The sequence below is a fragment of the Aquarana catesbeiana genome, linkage group LG01 (assembly GCF_042186555.1).
Source record: "Aquarana catesbeiana isolate 2022-GZ linkage group LG01, ASM4218655v1, whole genome shotgun sequence".
Classification (NCBI taxonomy): Eukaryota; Metazoa; Chordata; class Amphibia; order Anura; family Ranidae; genus Aquarana; species Aquarana catesbeiana.
This window is the reverse complement of record NC_133324.1, coordinates 881,741,402-881,757,409: the sequence shown is the minus strand read 5'-3', so window position 1 is coordinate 881,757,409 and position 16,008 is coordinate 881,741,402. Positions and strand designations below refer to the sequence as shown.

General features: G+C 42.5%; 1 protein-coding gene across 2 annotated transcripts in view; it reads right to left on the bottom strand.

Moving 5' to 3' along the window:
- The window catches only part of SORCS2 (sortilin related VPS10 domain containing receptor 2), a 1,340,427-nt gene that overhangs the window by 250,129 nt on the left and 1,074,290 nt on the right, over nt 1-16,008 (bottom strand). For both annotated transcript variants that reach the window (XM_073610686.1, XM_073610693.1), the window contains exon 9: nt 15,820-15,999. In XM_073610686.1, coding sequence (XP_073466787.1) covers nt 15,820-15,999 — 180 coding nt within the window. The remainder of the gene's footprint in view (nt 1-15,819; nt 16,000-16,008) is intronic.

Below are 16,008 nucleotides of genomic sequence, written 5' to 3'. Positions count from 1 at the left end.
CCACAAACGCTTGACACCATCTGAACCCAATAAGTTTATCTTGGTCTCATCAGACCACAGGACATGGTTCCAGTAATCTATGTCCTTAGTCTGCTTGTCTTCAACAAACTGCGGGCTTTCTTGTACATTCTCTTTAGAAGAGGCTTCCTTCTGGGACGACAGCCATGCAGACCAATTTGATGCAGTGTGCGGCGTATGGTCTGAGCACTGACAGGCTGACCCCCCCACCCCTTCAACCTCTGCAGCAATGCTGGCAGCACTCATATGTCTATTTCCCAAAGACAACCTCTGGATATGACGCTAAACACGTGCACTCAACTTCTTTGGTCGACCATGGCGAGGCCTGTTCTGAGTGGAACCTATCCTGTTAAACTGCTGTATGGTCCTGGCCACCACGCTGCAGCTCAGTTTTAGGGTCTTGGCAATCTTCTTATAGCCTAGGCCATCTTTATGTAGAGCAACAATTATTTTTTCAGATCCTCAGAGAGTTCTTTGCCATTAGATGCCATGTTGAACTTTCAGGGACCAGTATGAGAGAGTGAGAGAAATAACACCACATTTAACACACCTGCTCCCCATTCACACCTGAGACCTTTTTAACACTAATGAGTCACATGACACTGAGGAGAGAAAATAGCTAATTGGGCCCAATTTGGGCATTTTCACTCAGGGGTGTTCTCACTTTTGTTACCAGCGGTTTAGACATTAATGGCTGTGTGTTGAGTTATTTTGAGGGGACAGCAAATTTACACTGTTAAACAAGCTGTACACTCACTACTTTACATTGTAGCAAAGTGTCATTTCTTCAGTGTTGTCACATGAAAAGTTATAATAAAATATTTACAAAAATGTTAGGGGTGTACTCACTTTTGTGAGATACTGCACATAATGTAACCATATTTCATATTCAGTTTATTCCACCACCACTATGACCTAAAATGAATCTATTGGCTAGCCTAGGCTGCGTAAGTATTAAAGCAGAACTCCAGACAATTTTTAGTTCATTTACAGTGGAAAAGTAACAAAACCATTGAAAGATTTATTTGTCTATTCATTCTGTTGGGGAGATTTCCACTCACTTCCTGTCTATCTAAAAAACTGTCATCGGGACAGGAAGTGAGAGAATTCTCCTTAAAGGGACAGAGTTGGCAACAAAAATAAACAGGATTTCTAAACCCCCACTTACTTTCTTTCCTGTGTGACACCAGCCAGCAGGAAAGGAGGTGAGGTGGAACTCAACCATGTGAGAACAAAGTCAGCAATATTAAAGAGAAGGACATTCCAGCCATTCTTCCCTCCATCCAAAAGAAAAAAAAAGTTTGGGCTGGAGTTTCTCTTTAACAATGAATCATGAGAATTTATGATAAAGCAGTCTTTCAGCCAACTGGCTGATCAGAAAAAAAAAACCTCAAAATGAATCATCTATGGCCAGCTTTAGAACTGTCACCTGACTTTTTTAGATCAATCATCAAGCTGGTTTGTAATAGGGATGCACTGATGCTGATACCGGTGTCTGTGCCAATACCAAGCTTTAAAAAATGCTCCCAATACCAAAATTGATACTTTGTGGTGCGATTTGCATCAATACAAAATGAACAGGCGCAAATCGCACTGCAAAGAATCGCATGTGTGTGTGTGTAAAGAAAGGGAAGCACCATCTAGTGGGCAGTTTATTAAAAATGTTTTAACATTAAGTACATATCTGGTCAAATGTAAAATCTGTATAATGTCCCGGACCCGCCTATGATAGCAAGGCATGGTCGCTGGAGGTGCACACTGGGTTGGAGGAGAAGTTCTGGGATAGAAAGGGATATGATAGAAAATGAACAGATTCCTGCATCCACACAAGCAATGTGGATGGAGGAATCCTCCCACTGTGCCACCGTATTCTGACAGCAGGGATTCCTCCACTGTCAGAATACAATGATCAGCTGATTGAAGGAGATTTTGCAGCAGAACTGTTTGACAGAAGCCAATTCAGAAGCTGAACCGGCCGAATTTTGATCCGTGTGTAGCAGCAGTGGCCCGTCCATAAGGGGCACAGGGACCCCCCTAATCTCTATGTGCCTGCCCCCTAATCTACATGTGAGGCCCGGATGCATAGAGTTCATAGAGTTCTATATGTTTGTTTTTTTTTTTGCGACGCACATGATTAGAGCCAGTGGCTCTAATTGGCATAAAAAAGGCTGGGCTCGGGGCGCAGGGCACTGCACCCTGAGCCCACCCACTTGTGACAATAGCAAATCAACATTCACTATTTTCTTCCTGCTTCTCCACCCAGCCAATCAGGACAGGAAGCGGGTCCTGAGACCAGATTGGCCAGGAGGAGAAGCGACCGGATTGGCCAGGAGGAAAAGCCGGGGAAGCTGCAGAAGCCGCCAGGGACTTGGATGGGGTAAGTGCGGGCGCTGGCGGGTTTGCAAAAGGGGCTGGCAAGCGGGCTTATGAGCGGGGCTGGTAAGCAGGCAAGCGGGGCTGGCAGCGGGGCTGGCGGGGAGGGTGTTTGCCCAAAAGAATGGAGCACCAGTCGCCACTGGTGTGTACCTAACTGGTGTGTACCTAACTAGGTTCACATTAGTGCAGGTGCAGGAATGTGTGTAAATCAGGCATTCCTGGCCCTGCATGCAACTGCACACAAAACATGCTGTTTAAAGGAAAACACGCAGAGGTGGCACCCCCACACACTGAAAAAACGTGCTGCGGTATACCGCACATAGAATGGCATGGTCCCAAATCACTGTGCGATTTCCATGTGGCTGTGGTTTAAAAAGGTGTAGAAATCTTTTACCTGCAGGAAAACGCAGGGCTGTGGTGCCCGCACTAATGTGAGCCTTGCGTAAAAAAACCCAATAAATCCAGATAAGAATGACAATGAGAACTCAGGCTGACTACAGCCTAGATGCCCACTAAATTTGGAATAGGGATCTTCAGCTTATTGCAGAGTCTCTACACACTGAGCAAAATGCGTGTTTAAATCAGCATGAATGTTCACTATAAAATGCAAAAAGCACGTTAGTTTATGTACGCTGTTATAGGTATAAAAGGGGCCGAATGATGAATCAGTTTATCCTATCTATGGCGGTATAAAACTGCTTTAAATCACATAGGGGATTAAAGTGTTTGGGCAATATAAATCTATTTACTTTCTCACAGTGGAAATGTGATTTAATTACTGTTGATTTTCCACATTCTGCTATTCAGTAATGTGTCTGGAGTCGGCCTAAGCTGGAAAGAATGCTTATTTTACAGATAATTTACAACGTTGTTCCAAAACCACATTGGTCAACACCATCAGTCTCTTTCAACACCCATCCCACGAACACTGCTGCTTACACAAGAGGAATTGCACTTCACATTAGTGTACACTGTTATGTATGCATATGGCTAAGCGTTAATCTATCTTAGATTACAACGAATTAGTTGTGACCTGTTGTTTATGCAGTTTTGTACTGTACAGAGAAGGTAATTCTGTAACCTTGAAATCCAAGCAGTGAAAACGAGCCATAAAATTCTTTGCATAACTTTCCCTTGTCTCATTGCTCTGTTTAAAATGTATGTATAGGTAAATTTTTTTTTTTTTTTGTTTACAAAAATGTATCAATGTATCAAACTTTACCTCCGTAACATCTCTAAAATTTGCCCCTTTTTAACAAATGAAACCACCAAGCTCCTCATTCACTCCCTTGTTATCTCTCCCCTTGACTATTGCAACTCCCTTCTCATTGGCCTACCTCTCCATATGCTATCCCCTCTTCAGTCTATCATGAATGCTGCTGCCAGACTCATCCACCTTACCAACCGCTCATGTCTGCCACCCCTCTCTGCCTATCCCTACACTGGCTCCCGATCACCCAGCGAATTAAATTCAAAATACTAACCACAACATACAAAGCCATTCACAACTCTGCCCCGAGCTACATCACTAATCTTGTCTCCAAATATCACCCAAACCGTCCTCTATGCTCCTCTGAAGACCTCCTGCTCTCAAGCTCCCTTGTCTCCTCCTCCCATGCTCGTCTCCAGGATTTCTCCAGAGCCTCTTCCAATCCTCTGGACCTCTCTACCTCAACCTGTCCGGTTATCTCCTCCTCTAGCTGCCTTCAGGCGATCCCTAAAAACTCTTCAGGGAAGCCTATCACGCCTTCAACTAATCTTTTACCATTTCCATCAGCTCATTCCCCACAGTTACAACCTTTTGTACCACCTGCCCCACCCTATTAGATTGTAAGCTCTTCTGAGCAGGGCCCTCTTAATCCTCCTGTATTTTATTGTATTGTAAAGCGCTGCGTATTTTAATTATATATTGTATTGTAACTGTATTGTCTCCCTTTTATATTGTAAAGCGATGTGTAAACTGTTGGCGCTATATAAATCCTGTATAATAATAATAATAATAACAGACACACATGTACTTCCTAGTTGGATATAAGGATCTTTCAATATTTGTGACATTCATTTGTTTCCATTGAGACAATGTATAAGATCGTATATTGGATAGATCCTGGGCAGGAAATACCACTTTTCCACACTAAATATGTATGGGAAAAGCTCACCCCACAATCACGATATCTACTATTTAAAGAGAAAATCAACAACCCAATAGGCATGGGCATAAGCAGAACTTTTTTTAGGGGGGCATCATTTTAAGGTCATCCATGCTCCGCCCCTTTACAACAATATCATTATCACGGTCAGAGACTGTGGACATAGTACAGGAGACGGGCAGAGTCTCCTCTGTACTATGTCGGCAGCCTTGAAATGCAGCCTGATCAGTGCCCATAAAATGCAGCCTTATCTGTGCCCACCAAATGCAGCCTTACTAGTGCCCACCAAATGCAGCTTTACCAGTGCCCACGAAATGCAGCCTTACCAGTGCCCATAAAATGCAGCTTGACCAGTGCCCATGAAATGCAGCCTTACCAGTGCCCATGAAATGCAGCCTTACCAGAGTCAGTGCCCATGAAATGCAGCGTTACCAGTGCCCACGAAATGCAGCCTTACCAGTGCCCATGAAATGCAGCCTGATCAATGCCCATGAAATGCAGCCTTACCTGAGCTTCGGTGCCCTTCCTTTGCCTCAGCCTGCAGCGCTAGGATCGCCCCTGGATCCAATTCCTAATTAAGGGGGGGGGCACTTGACCCCCCTTGCCCCCGCTTGCGGATGCCCATGCCAATAGGATTGATTTACTAAAACTGGAGACTGCAAAATCTGGTGCAGCTCTACATAGAAACCAATCAGCTTCCAGGTTTTTTGTCAAAGCCTAATTGAACAAGCTGAAGTTAGAAGCCGATTGGCTACTATGCACAGCTGCACCAGATTTTCCACTCTCCATTTTTAGGAAAATCAACCCCAATGGGAACATGGGAAAAACACATTGGGGTGGATTTACTAAAGGCAAATAGACTGTGCACTTTGCAAGTGCAGTTGCATTTATTTCCCCCAGTGCTTAGTGATTGTAGTACATTTTCCACCATCCGATCATGCGCAAGCAAATGCTGTTTTTTTTTCTTCTTACACCTGATTGGGTATTCTTTACAAAGTGAAGCTTTACCACATTTGAATTTAGTAAGGAAAATTAGTGCAACTGCACTTGCAAAGTGCACAGTCCAGTTGCCTTTAGTAAATCCATTCTCAATCACCATTGTGCAGGTTTCACAAGGAGGGTTGAAGAGGCATCCTCAGCCTACAGTAAGGACTTGTGATGTTATTTCCTGTGTTTGACATTCACACATTGAACTCAAGTTAATAGTTTCCTATTTTCTTCTATAGTGCAATGGAGATGGAGGTGGATGCAGCAGGTCCTATTGAGAAGCATTTGCAAAGCAGGTCCTTTTGCAAAGCAAGGCAAATACAACCTTTTTGCTGCATTTAGACCTCTCTATCATTTTTTGTCATTCAACAACTATAACACAGCTCATGTTTCCCTGTGCAGATCATGTGATTACACCTACCGCAAAATGCTGTAACTGTGTCTTTTATCAGTCCAATACGAGTACATTGGTATACATTAGTCATTGTGTTCAATTACACCCTCTGATGCATACCACGTGCCCATATGGCCAGATGAAATTGATAGCAATTATCATGATTACAGCTAGAAATTAGTCTAATGTAAATTATGAACATCTGTGCCCTGAATGGAGCTAGACTGTGTATTCTGTGTTTTTGGCCATATTAACAGGAGCAATGGAAATACCAGCTTTCTGCAAACTGAATGCTGCAATGCTTACCCATTGTGGATCAGGTCACTTGTATGTGCTCATTAGTAAGAGACAGAATAAATAGTCAAATAAATTTCTTTGATGCATGACTCTACTGGGGCAACGTTGGATATTTAAAGCCAGTCTTTTTTGGATAAGGTTGAATGGCCTTATCTCGAAGGGCCTGGTATGGATTTTAGGGGGACCCCCAAGCAATTTTTTTAAAATTTTGGCCCGGGGTTCCCCTAAATATTCATATCAGACCCCAAGGGCCTGGTAATGGACTGGAGGGGATTCCATGCTCTTTTTTTTCAATGAGTTTTATCTATATTGCCGAGACCCGACAATTCATTACAGCCGCGATCAGTTTTAAATGACAATTTTTCCTTTAGAAATGTAATTTTGCTGTGGTATTGTTCTAAACACAGGAAAAATGCACCACTTTACAGGCATACTATAGACACCCCCCCCCCCCAGGCACGATATTTAAAGGAATATTTAATTTTTATTGTTTCACTTTTTTTTTTTTTGAAAATTTCTGTTTATTAACATTTTAACCGCTCATACAGTACAGTACAACGTGTACCAAAATCCCCCCCCCTCTCCCTCCCTTCCCTCCCCCCTAACCCTTACCCTTGTGCAGCCTTTCACTATTGCTGAATCTCTTGCACAACCTTTGAATATTGCTTTCACTATGGTTAAATCACATTCCATACTCATAAAATATTTCATTTGCTAGAGATCAATGGTACACCCAATCCTCACACAGTCAAATAATTATCTAATCAGGATTACATCATCATTTTACCCAATACTTAGAGTGCTTGCTAAGGCTCTCCCCCAGCGTAGCAGATCAATTCAAAGTGTCCTTGTCATCCAGCCAACATTGCCATACTTTTTCGAATTTTTTTGGACAACCCCTGCTTAAGTATGTTGCTTTGTAAAAAGGTAATGCTTTATTGATTATGCCTTTCCAATAAGACACTGTGGGCGGTTCAGGTTTTTTCCAACACAATAAAATAGCTTTACGTGCATAAAAAAGGGAGATAGAGATCATAGTTCTTTGCGCCCTCCGGGGCGCCAACTCCTCCACTAGACCCAGCAAACAGACTGCGACCGTAACAGGAATCGGTACCGAAAGTACCTTCTGTATGGTGCGTGATACCCCCTTCCAGAACTCCCTTATCGGCTGACACTGCCAAAATATGTGGTCAAAATCAGCATGGCTAACCGTGCATCGCCAGCATTCTGTTGCACCTGTACCATATATCCCGGCTATCCTTACAGGAGTATAATACACCCTGTGAAGTATTTTAAATTGAATGAGCCTATCCCTGGCCGACACCAGAGTCTGGAACGGGTGATCCCACATGTCGTCCCAATCTTCCCCCCCAAAATCTGTTACTAATGCACTCCATGTGTCTTTACATTTGTTAAGCATTTTGGGTCTTTCCACAAATAGTTCATTGTAGACTGTTGATAGCGGTTTTTGTAGGTCCTCAGCCCCGAGCATGTTCTCCAATGGGGACATGCCCAGCTCTAGTGTGTCAGAATTGAACTGAGTGAGAAACGCATGTCTCAACTGGAGGTATCTAAATAGATACCAGTTGGGAAGATTATATTTATCTTTAAGTTGGTCAAATGTGAGTAATTTTTTTCCCCCCACTATGTGCTTCAGTTGTTTAATGCCAACCCTGGCCCAAATCACCGGGTCAGGGATCGCACCAAAGTGTGATAGTCTAGGGTTAAACCATAGGGGGGTGTCCTGTGACCAGCTCCCATCTTCAACCTTCATCAAAACTTGTGCCCTGTCCCATGCGCGGACAGTGACACGTTTATTGTTTCACTTTAAGCATTAAAAAAATCACTGCTCCCGAAAAAGTCCGTCTTTAAAATTTTTTTTTTTTTGCATTGATACATGTCCCCTGGGGCAGGACCCGGGTCCCCAATCACTTTTTATGACAATAACTTGCATATAAGCCTTTAAATGAATACTTTTGATTTTTCATGTTAGTGTTCCATAGACTTTAACGTTGTTCCGGTGGCTTTCGAATTTGCTCCGAACACCGCATATTGTTTGGTGTGAAATAAATTATTGATGCCCTCTAATTAATGTCAATCAGTGCACGACTTACTCTATAAAAATACAAAATGCGTGCAAATAAATAATGTGATCAATTAAAGTGCATTAAATGCATTCAAATCCTTATTAATAGGCTTAGTGAAAGGGTTCTTACAAATGGACTTATGAATAAGAACATCCGAACAACCAAAGTTCGTCCCGAACTTATGCTCGGGGCAAACCGTTCGCCCATCCCTAGCAATAACCCTAACCTTTCCCTACTCCATCCATAGCAGTCTGTCAATAACTGATTCCCAAGAGCAACCTGTTACTTACAGAACCCACACACGTGTCATCACAGATGTTTTCAGCTAGTTAGGATTACCATAAGATGTCTGTGGATGGCCCTGAGCTTACTAACCGGTCACTTTTTTGGGGGAGAGGGGACCTAGGAAATTCCCTCCTTATAAGCTGGAACTGGCTTCTTACGCCTAGCTCTGCTCCGCTCCAATCTCTCTATGAGAACATGGCCGAGCTTAAAAGTTGAATAATTAGTGCATATTTGACTGCCCTCAAGTCTACGAGCAGCTGTATACTTTTTCAGCCACCTCCGCTCACCAAGCCTGGTGCCAACCTACTTGGCACTGCTACAACTTGTACTGGGTGAGCTCCTTTCACCGGCCCGATCCCACATTTTGAGTCTGGCACCTTGCATATGTGCAAAAACATACACTTTATTACCAAAAGTATTAGGACACCTGCCTTTACATGCATATGAACTTTAATGGCATCCCAGTCTTAGTCCGTAGGGCTCAATATTGAGTTGGCCCACCCTTTGCAGCTATAATAGCTTCAACTCTTCTGAGAAGGATGTCCACAAGGTTTAGGAGAGTGTCTATGGGAATGTTTGACCATTCTTCCAGAAGTGCATTTGTGCGGTCAGGCACTGATGTTGGATGAGAATGCCTGGCTTTCAGTCTCCGCTCTAATGCATCCCAAAGGTGTTCTATTGGGTTGAGGTCAGTCAAGTTCTTATACCCCAAACTTGCTCATCCATGTCTTTATGGACCTTGCTTTGTGTACTGGTCTAAATCATTTGGTGGAGGGGTGATAATGGTGTGGGGTTGTTTTTCAGGGGTTGGGCTTAGCCCCTTAGTTCCAGTGAAGGGAACTATTAAGGCATCAGCATACTAGGAAATTTTGGATAATTTCAGGCTCCCAACTTTGTGGGAACAGTTTGGGGATGGTCCCTTCCTGTTCCGACATGACTGCGCACCAGTGCACAAAGCAAGGTCCATAAACACATGGATAAGTGAGTTTGGGGTGAAGGAACTTGACTGGCATGCACAGAGTCCTGACCTCACCCGATAGGACACCTTTGGGATTAGAGCGGAGACTTAAGCCAGTCCTTCTCGTCCTCATCCGTGCCTGACCTCACAAATGCTGTTCATGAAGAATGGTTAAACATTCCAATAGACACACTCCCAAACCTTGTGGACAGCCTTCCCAGAATAGTTGAAGCTGTTAAAGCTTCAAAGGGTGGGTCAACTCAATATTGAACCCTACGAACTAAGACTGGGATGCCATTAAAGTTCATATGTGTGTACAGGCAGGCGTCTCAATACTTTTGGTAATATAGTACATGTCCAGTACTCCAAACTCTGCTTGAAAAGCCCACCATTGGTTTCAGGGATGTCCTTTTTTAAAGAACAAGCAGATTTAGCACCTACCCCCTTCATGTATTCCCTCCCTCATTGTGTTTCAGCTGTTACTCAGAACCCTATGAGCATTCTGGGTAAAGTGATCCAGGGCCAGGGCGGTATTATTTCAGTAACAGTGAGGATGATTTACTAAATAAAATAAATAAAATCAGCTACAAAGTCTAGGACTGGATTGTATGCTCACATGAGCGATCAATTCAAGAACCTAGCTGATCATACTCTGATGTTCAATGTATATAGCGCAGTCCTAGTTTGCCGTGAGGCTTAAAGTTCCAAATAATATTACTTTTATGCCCCTTGTACCTATAAGGTAAACCACAGAATGCATACACCATAACATTTTTTAAAATAACCTGAAGTAAAAAAAAAAATATGAACGCTTTGCTATGAAAAGTACAAGCTTATAGGCATATTGAATGAAATCAATGTGTTTACCACTGAAATATGTAGTGCAAGCTACTATGTTCCCTATAGGAGTCATCACTCAACCCCCAACCCCCCCCCAATCAAATACACACAAACCCCCCCGCCAGGCCTTTACCCCACCCTGCTCCTATCCTACCTGTTTTCTTTGCTCTATCCTCCCTGTTCTTGCAGGACCTTCTCAACTTTCCCACCCATCATTCTGCTCATAGGGGCTAATTTAGCTAATGGGTGACCTTAACCCACAAACCCCCTTGTTATAATTACACAAATTATCATTATAATAAAATGTAAGGCATAAATGTGGAGTACATTCTTTAATGGAAAAAGATGGTGAAAATCATGAGACAAGCTGTGTTCTATATCCATGTGGAAGTGTGGAAGTTACAGTACTCTTTTCATTTTTGATACCCTATTCCACATTTGCTGTATTCAGTCCTTTTAGGATGATGGGCATACAGGTAACCATTAATACATGAGTTATGGCTTCTGAAATAAAAAATTAAAACAGCATATCCTTCTATAATGCGTACTTGTCTCTGTCCAAAGCACTGAGTGTGATTTCTGTGTCCTCTTTCACTCCTCTGCTATCTGTATGAGTCACTTTTGATAAGTCTATGCCAACACCAGACCTTGCCCCTGCAGCACACAACAGGTGACTGCCCATGGCTCAGCTGTGCCGGTTTCTCTATGAGACTGGGTAGAGGGGGTGTGTCCATTCCCTCCACTCAGGTCTCAGATTACACTCAACTCTCTGCTGTGCAGTGTGTGACATCAGATCCCCACCCTCTGTCTCTGGAAGCTTAGAAATGCTGTGTAAATTTTGAACTGTGAACAGATGTAGAGGAGAGAGGACGACAGATAAACAGGTACAACTTATGCAAGAGGACTTGCTTCATGTCTGTGTATCACCTGAGGCCAGTCACTTCAGTGGGTATATGCAAGGGTTTACAATCACTTTAAATAAAAAAAAAGGAAAAGCTCCCTTTTGATAAATTCCACATATGTTTGCTATAACCTTTGCACACGTGTTTGTGCACATCAAATGCAAAAAAGAAATTCCATTAGCATAGGATTTGTATGTTTATGTGGTATCTGTGTGTGATCATACACGTATGTCCTTTAGTAAATCAGGTCTGATGCCTTACAAGTAAATTATTTATTGTAATCTGCAAATGCAGCATATTTTTTGTCCATCTGTGCTTTGCTTGTCATTCTCAGCTGTATTAAACCAGCTTCGCCCCGCCATGAACTGGCGCCCATTGTAAACAAAAGACACCCCGTAACATAAACAATAGACTGTAAAGTTCATCTAAACTAATCTTAAACTCTATAGCAATTCACCACATTGGTATTTTTTCTCCCCGGATCATTAATTTTACTACAAGTACTTCTCATAACTGGGATCACATTCTGCAAGATCAATATGGGCTCCGGCTCCAGGAGGTTTGTCATGCACAGATGCACTTTATAATCCCTTTTTTCATTGTGGAGTTTTTTCATGTGGTTGTTTGGCAAAGCGTTAATCCAAGCTGAGTGAGTTTTTACAAATGGCTAAACAGCTGCTTAATTCTTTTCAATATTTCGAAAGACAAAGGCCTTGTTATTATTCATTGCTATGCAGTGTCAAAACTAAGGTCACTGGGCCATTTTTAGCCTTTAACAATAACAGTACTTAGCAGGGATAAAGGGGCTCACCTGAATGATAAAAAAGACTTGGCATATAGAATACATCACTGAGACAGCTGAACGTTCCTTCTGAAAATGCTACTCAGTTGGCTGTCATGATAAACTGATCCTGAGCCAGTAAGGAGTTATGACTTATGTTGCTGCATACTTATTTGAGGTCAAGCAACTAGCATCTTCAGTGGGCTGTCACCAGTGACACCCTACATAAATCCCTGTGCCATGGACACAACAAAAAGTGAAAGAAAACCTCTCCAAAGTGAGAGGAAATACCCTCTTTTGGCCGTTGCACGTCTTCCCATTGGACGTTTTCCCATACTGCTATTATAGGCACAACTATGTACCCATTCCCACATGCCAGGGTGCTAGGTGTAATCCTGGACTCTGCTCCTTTCGACCCCACATCCAATTACTGACCAAAGCTTACCGCCTCAACCTCTGCAACCTCTCTAAAGTAGATCCTTTCCTAACCAATAACACCACAAAGCTTTTAATTCACTCCTTGGCTATCTCTCACCTTGACTACTGCAACTCCCTCCTCATTGAATTACATTTACATAGACTATCCCCCCTTCAGTCCCTCATGAATGCTGCTGCCAGACTCATCCACCTTACCAACCGTTCAGTGTCTGCCACCCCTCTCTGCCAATCCCTCCACTGGCTTCTTCGCACCCAACTAATTAAATTCTAAATACTAACAACAACTTACAAAGCCATCCACAACTCGACCTCCAGCTACATCACTAAACTAGTCTCAAAATACCAACCAAATTGTCCTCTTCATTCCTCCCAAGACCTCCTGCTCTCTATCTCTGTTGTCACCTCCTCCCATGCTCACCTCCAGGACTTCTCCCGAGCCTCTCCCATCCTATGGAACTTCCTACCCCAATCTGTTCGACTATACCCTACTCTGTCCACTTTTAGGCGATCCCTGAAAACACTCTGTGACAGACTCAACCAGGACAGGGGCTTTTGGAGGGGACTACAGGGCAACCAATTGTCTACTGACTATTTGCCCATGACATTTCAGGGAGCTACAAGCATTCAGGAAGATGTCCTGTTATATCATGCAAGATGACATGTTATGACCATATTTAACAGTCAAGGAAGCCATGATGGTCTCTGCCAACTTGAAACCCAGTAAGAAGATGGATTTGAAAAAAAAAGCTGGGTAATAAGATCTGTTGCTGGACTGTCTGGGGTGGGCACTCCCTGACTAATCGAGGCTTGTCAGGGGCCTAGCTGGTAATGAGCTTACTGGGTAAATATCGGATTGCTGATTGATTAGATCACTGTTTAATTAGGTTATTGTTAGCTGCTAGCTGTTCATGAAATGTACTTATGACATTACTGTTTAAAGTTTGCATTGTTTAGGATAATGTGATCATGCTCTTATCTAATTTTGTGTGGTATAAATTATGTGTGAATTTACAATAAAGAGTTCCAGTTTGCACTTAAGCCAGTATTGTCTAGTTTTTGTTCCTAGTTTTAGTAATTCTCAGCTATAATACCGGTTCCTGGTTCCAGAGTGGAGGAAGCTGTATCTTGGCGGATGCACCCAGGCAGGGTGCCAGGCAGTTTGTCATACCCTTCTCTTCAGAGAAGCCTATCCTGCCTCCACCTAACAACTGTACTTTTATTTTCTCCAACAGCTCATCCCCCACAGTTATTACCTTTTGTATCACTGGAGCCCCCTTTTAAATTGTAAGCTCTAACAAGTAGGACCCTCTGATTCCTACTGTATTGAATTGTATTTTAAGTGTACTACCCTCATGTTGTGAAGCACTGCACGAATTGTTGGGATTATAAAAATAATGTATATTAATAATAAGAATCTCAAAATGTTGTTTTTCCCCAATACTTTCTTTCCTGTTGACAACTACCAGCACCAATAAAGAGGGTAAATCTCCACAGATTTTCTAGGGGTCACTAAATTTGTCACTGGGCACACTCCAATTTGGCAGCTCTTCACAAAGTCTAGACTACTCTCAGGAACAGGGAGAGGACCTGAGTTGAGAATCTACATATATACAATCCAATGACAGCTCCAATCAAATGTCCAAGTTAATTTAAAGGATAGGTTCACCTTTAAGGAAAAAATAATAAATGCACATTTTTTTTCAGGGAAATATGTGTGGGTAATATGTGCATTTAAAATTGTTTCCTATTGGAACCCTTCAAAGCGTTGCATCTGCTATCAGCAGACCGTGGATGCAATATCAGGTTCCTGCAGACTCTCCTCCATTTTTCTTGTCCATACTTCCATATGGGTGTAACATGCTATGAAAGGTCAACTTAGCCTTTAATTATAAAACTGATTCATAGCAGAATTAGCATAACATTAAGGAATCGACAGGGGTTCTTAACTCAAAAGTTATGTCTTTTGGCACACTTTAGCTGCTCATACTGGGTACTCTGGAGTTCCAGTATAACTTTGACTAATTGACTAAAAGGAGAATTTTGATTACAATGTTTTGTGTGTCTGTAAAGGTTCTTATTCATCCAGGTCATGGTAAATCTAGTAGTATTTAGTCACCCTCAACTGGACTTATTCTGTAATCTTGAAGACATCTCGTAGCTTGACCAAGCCACTTCTTTAGTTTTGAACAGAACTAAAGAAGTCGCTTGAACTGATGCTTGGACAAACTACAAAACATCTTCAGCATTACAGAATAAGTCCAGTAGGATGTGACTAGCTACTTCTATATAATATTTTGTTTGTAACGGCAAAGGGTGGTGTAGAGGAATCCGGTGATCATTGGCTTCAGCGGAGGAAAATGGCCCTGTTCCTTAAGCACCTGGCAGATGCCAAAGACCATATACAGTAACATGACACGGGGCATCTGGCCAACACTAAGGCTAAAGTTGCAACAGTTAATGGTGGTACAACTAGTTATGCACAGGGTAAGGGCAATTCTTTTTGTCACACACATCTTATGCCCCGTACACACGGTCGGATTTTCCGATGGAAAATGTCCGATCGGAGCGTGTTGTCGGAAATTCCGACCGTGTGTGGGCTCCATCGGACATTTTCCATCGGATTTTCCGACACACAAAGTTGGAGAGCAGGAGATAAAATTTTCCGACAACAAAATCCGTTGTCGGAAATTCCGATCGTGTGTACACAAATCCGACAGACAAAGTGCCACGCATGCTCAGAATAAATAAAGAGATGAAAGCTATTGGCCACTGCCCCGTTTATAGTCCCGACGTACGTGTTTTACGTCACCGCGTTCAGAACGATCGGATTTTCCGACAACTTTGTGTGACCGTGTGTATGCAAGACAAGTTTGAGCCAACATCCGTCGGAAAAAATCCTAGGATTTTGTTGTCGAAATGTCCGAACAAAGTCCGACCGTGTGTACGCCCTATTACACATTTTATTATTTTCACACTAAGGTATTGACATAAAACAATACTGGTACCTTTTTTCTACAAGGCAGAGCAGAGAGAAATAAGTAGCCCCATCATGAAAGGCACATGCATCTATATTTCCCTGCATGGCCAAATGTTGCTAAACCTGGTGAACTAATAATATAGTCCTGATGGCACCAGACATGCTAGAAGGATATGTCGTTTTCACTGCACTGTATATATGACAGCAATTCTATATACATATACAGTTCTGCTTTTTTCAGGCTGTACTATTTATTGGTGATTTTTCTGATCTCTGTGATAATTCCATTATAACTCAACATGATTAAGAGAGCTGTATTTTTGTCTTACCTCCAGAATGTCGATCAGGACGTTCTCCTCTGGTTGTTTTGTGCTTCTCACATTCTCTAGGACAATAGAGTAGTAGACTCCTTGAGGATCCGACTGGTACAAGTTATACGTGTCCATCTGATACCATTCCTGGACAGCAATGAACACCTGGTTCTCATCTGTGCTAATGATCTGTAAATCCTGCAACAA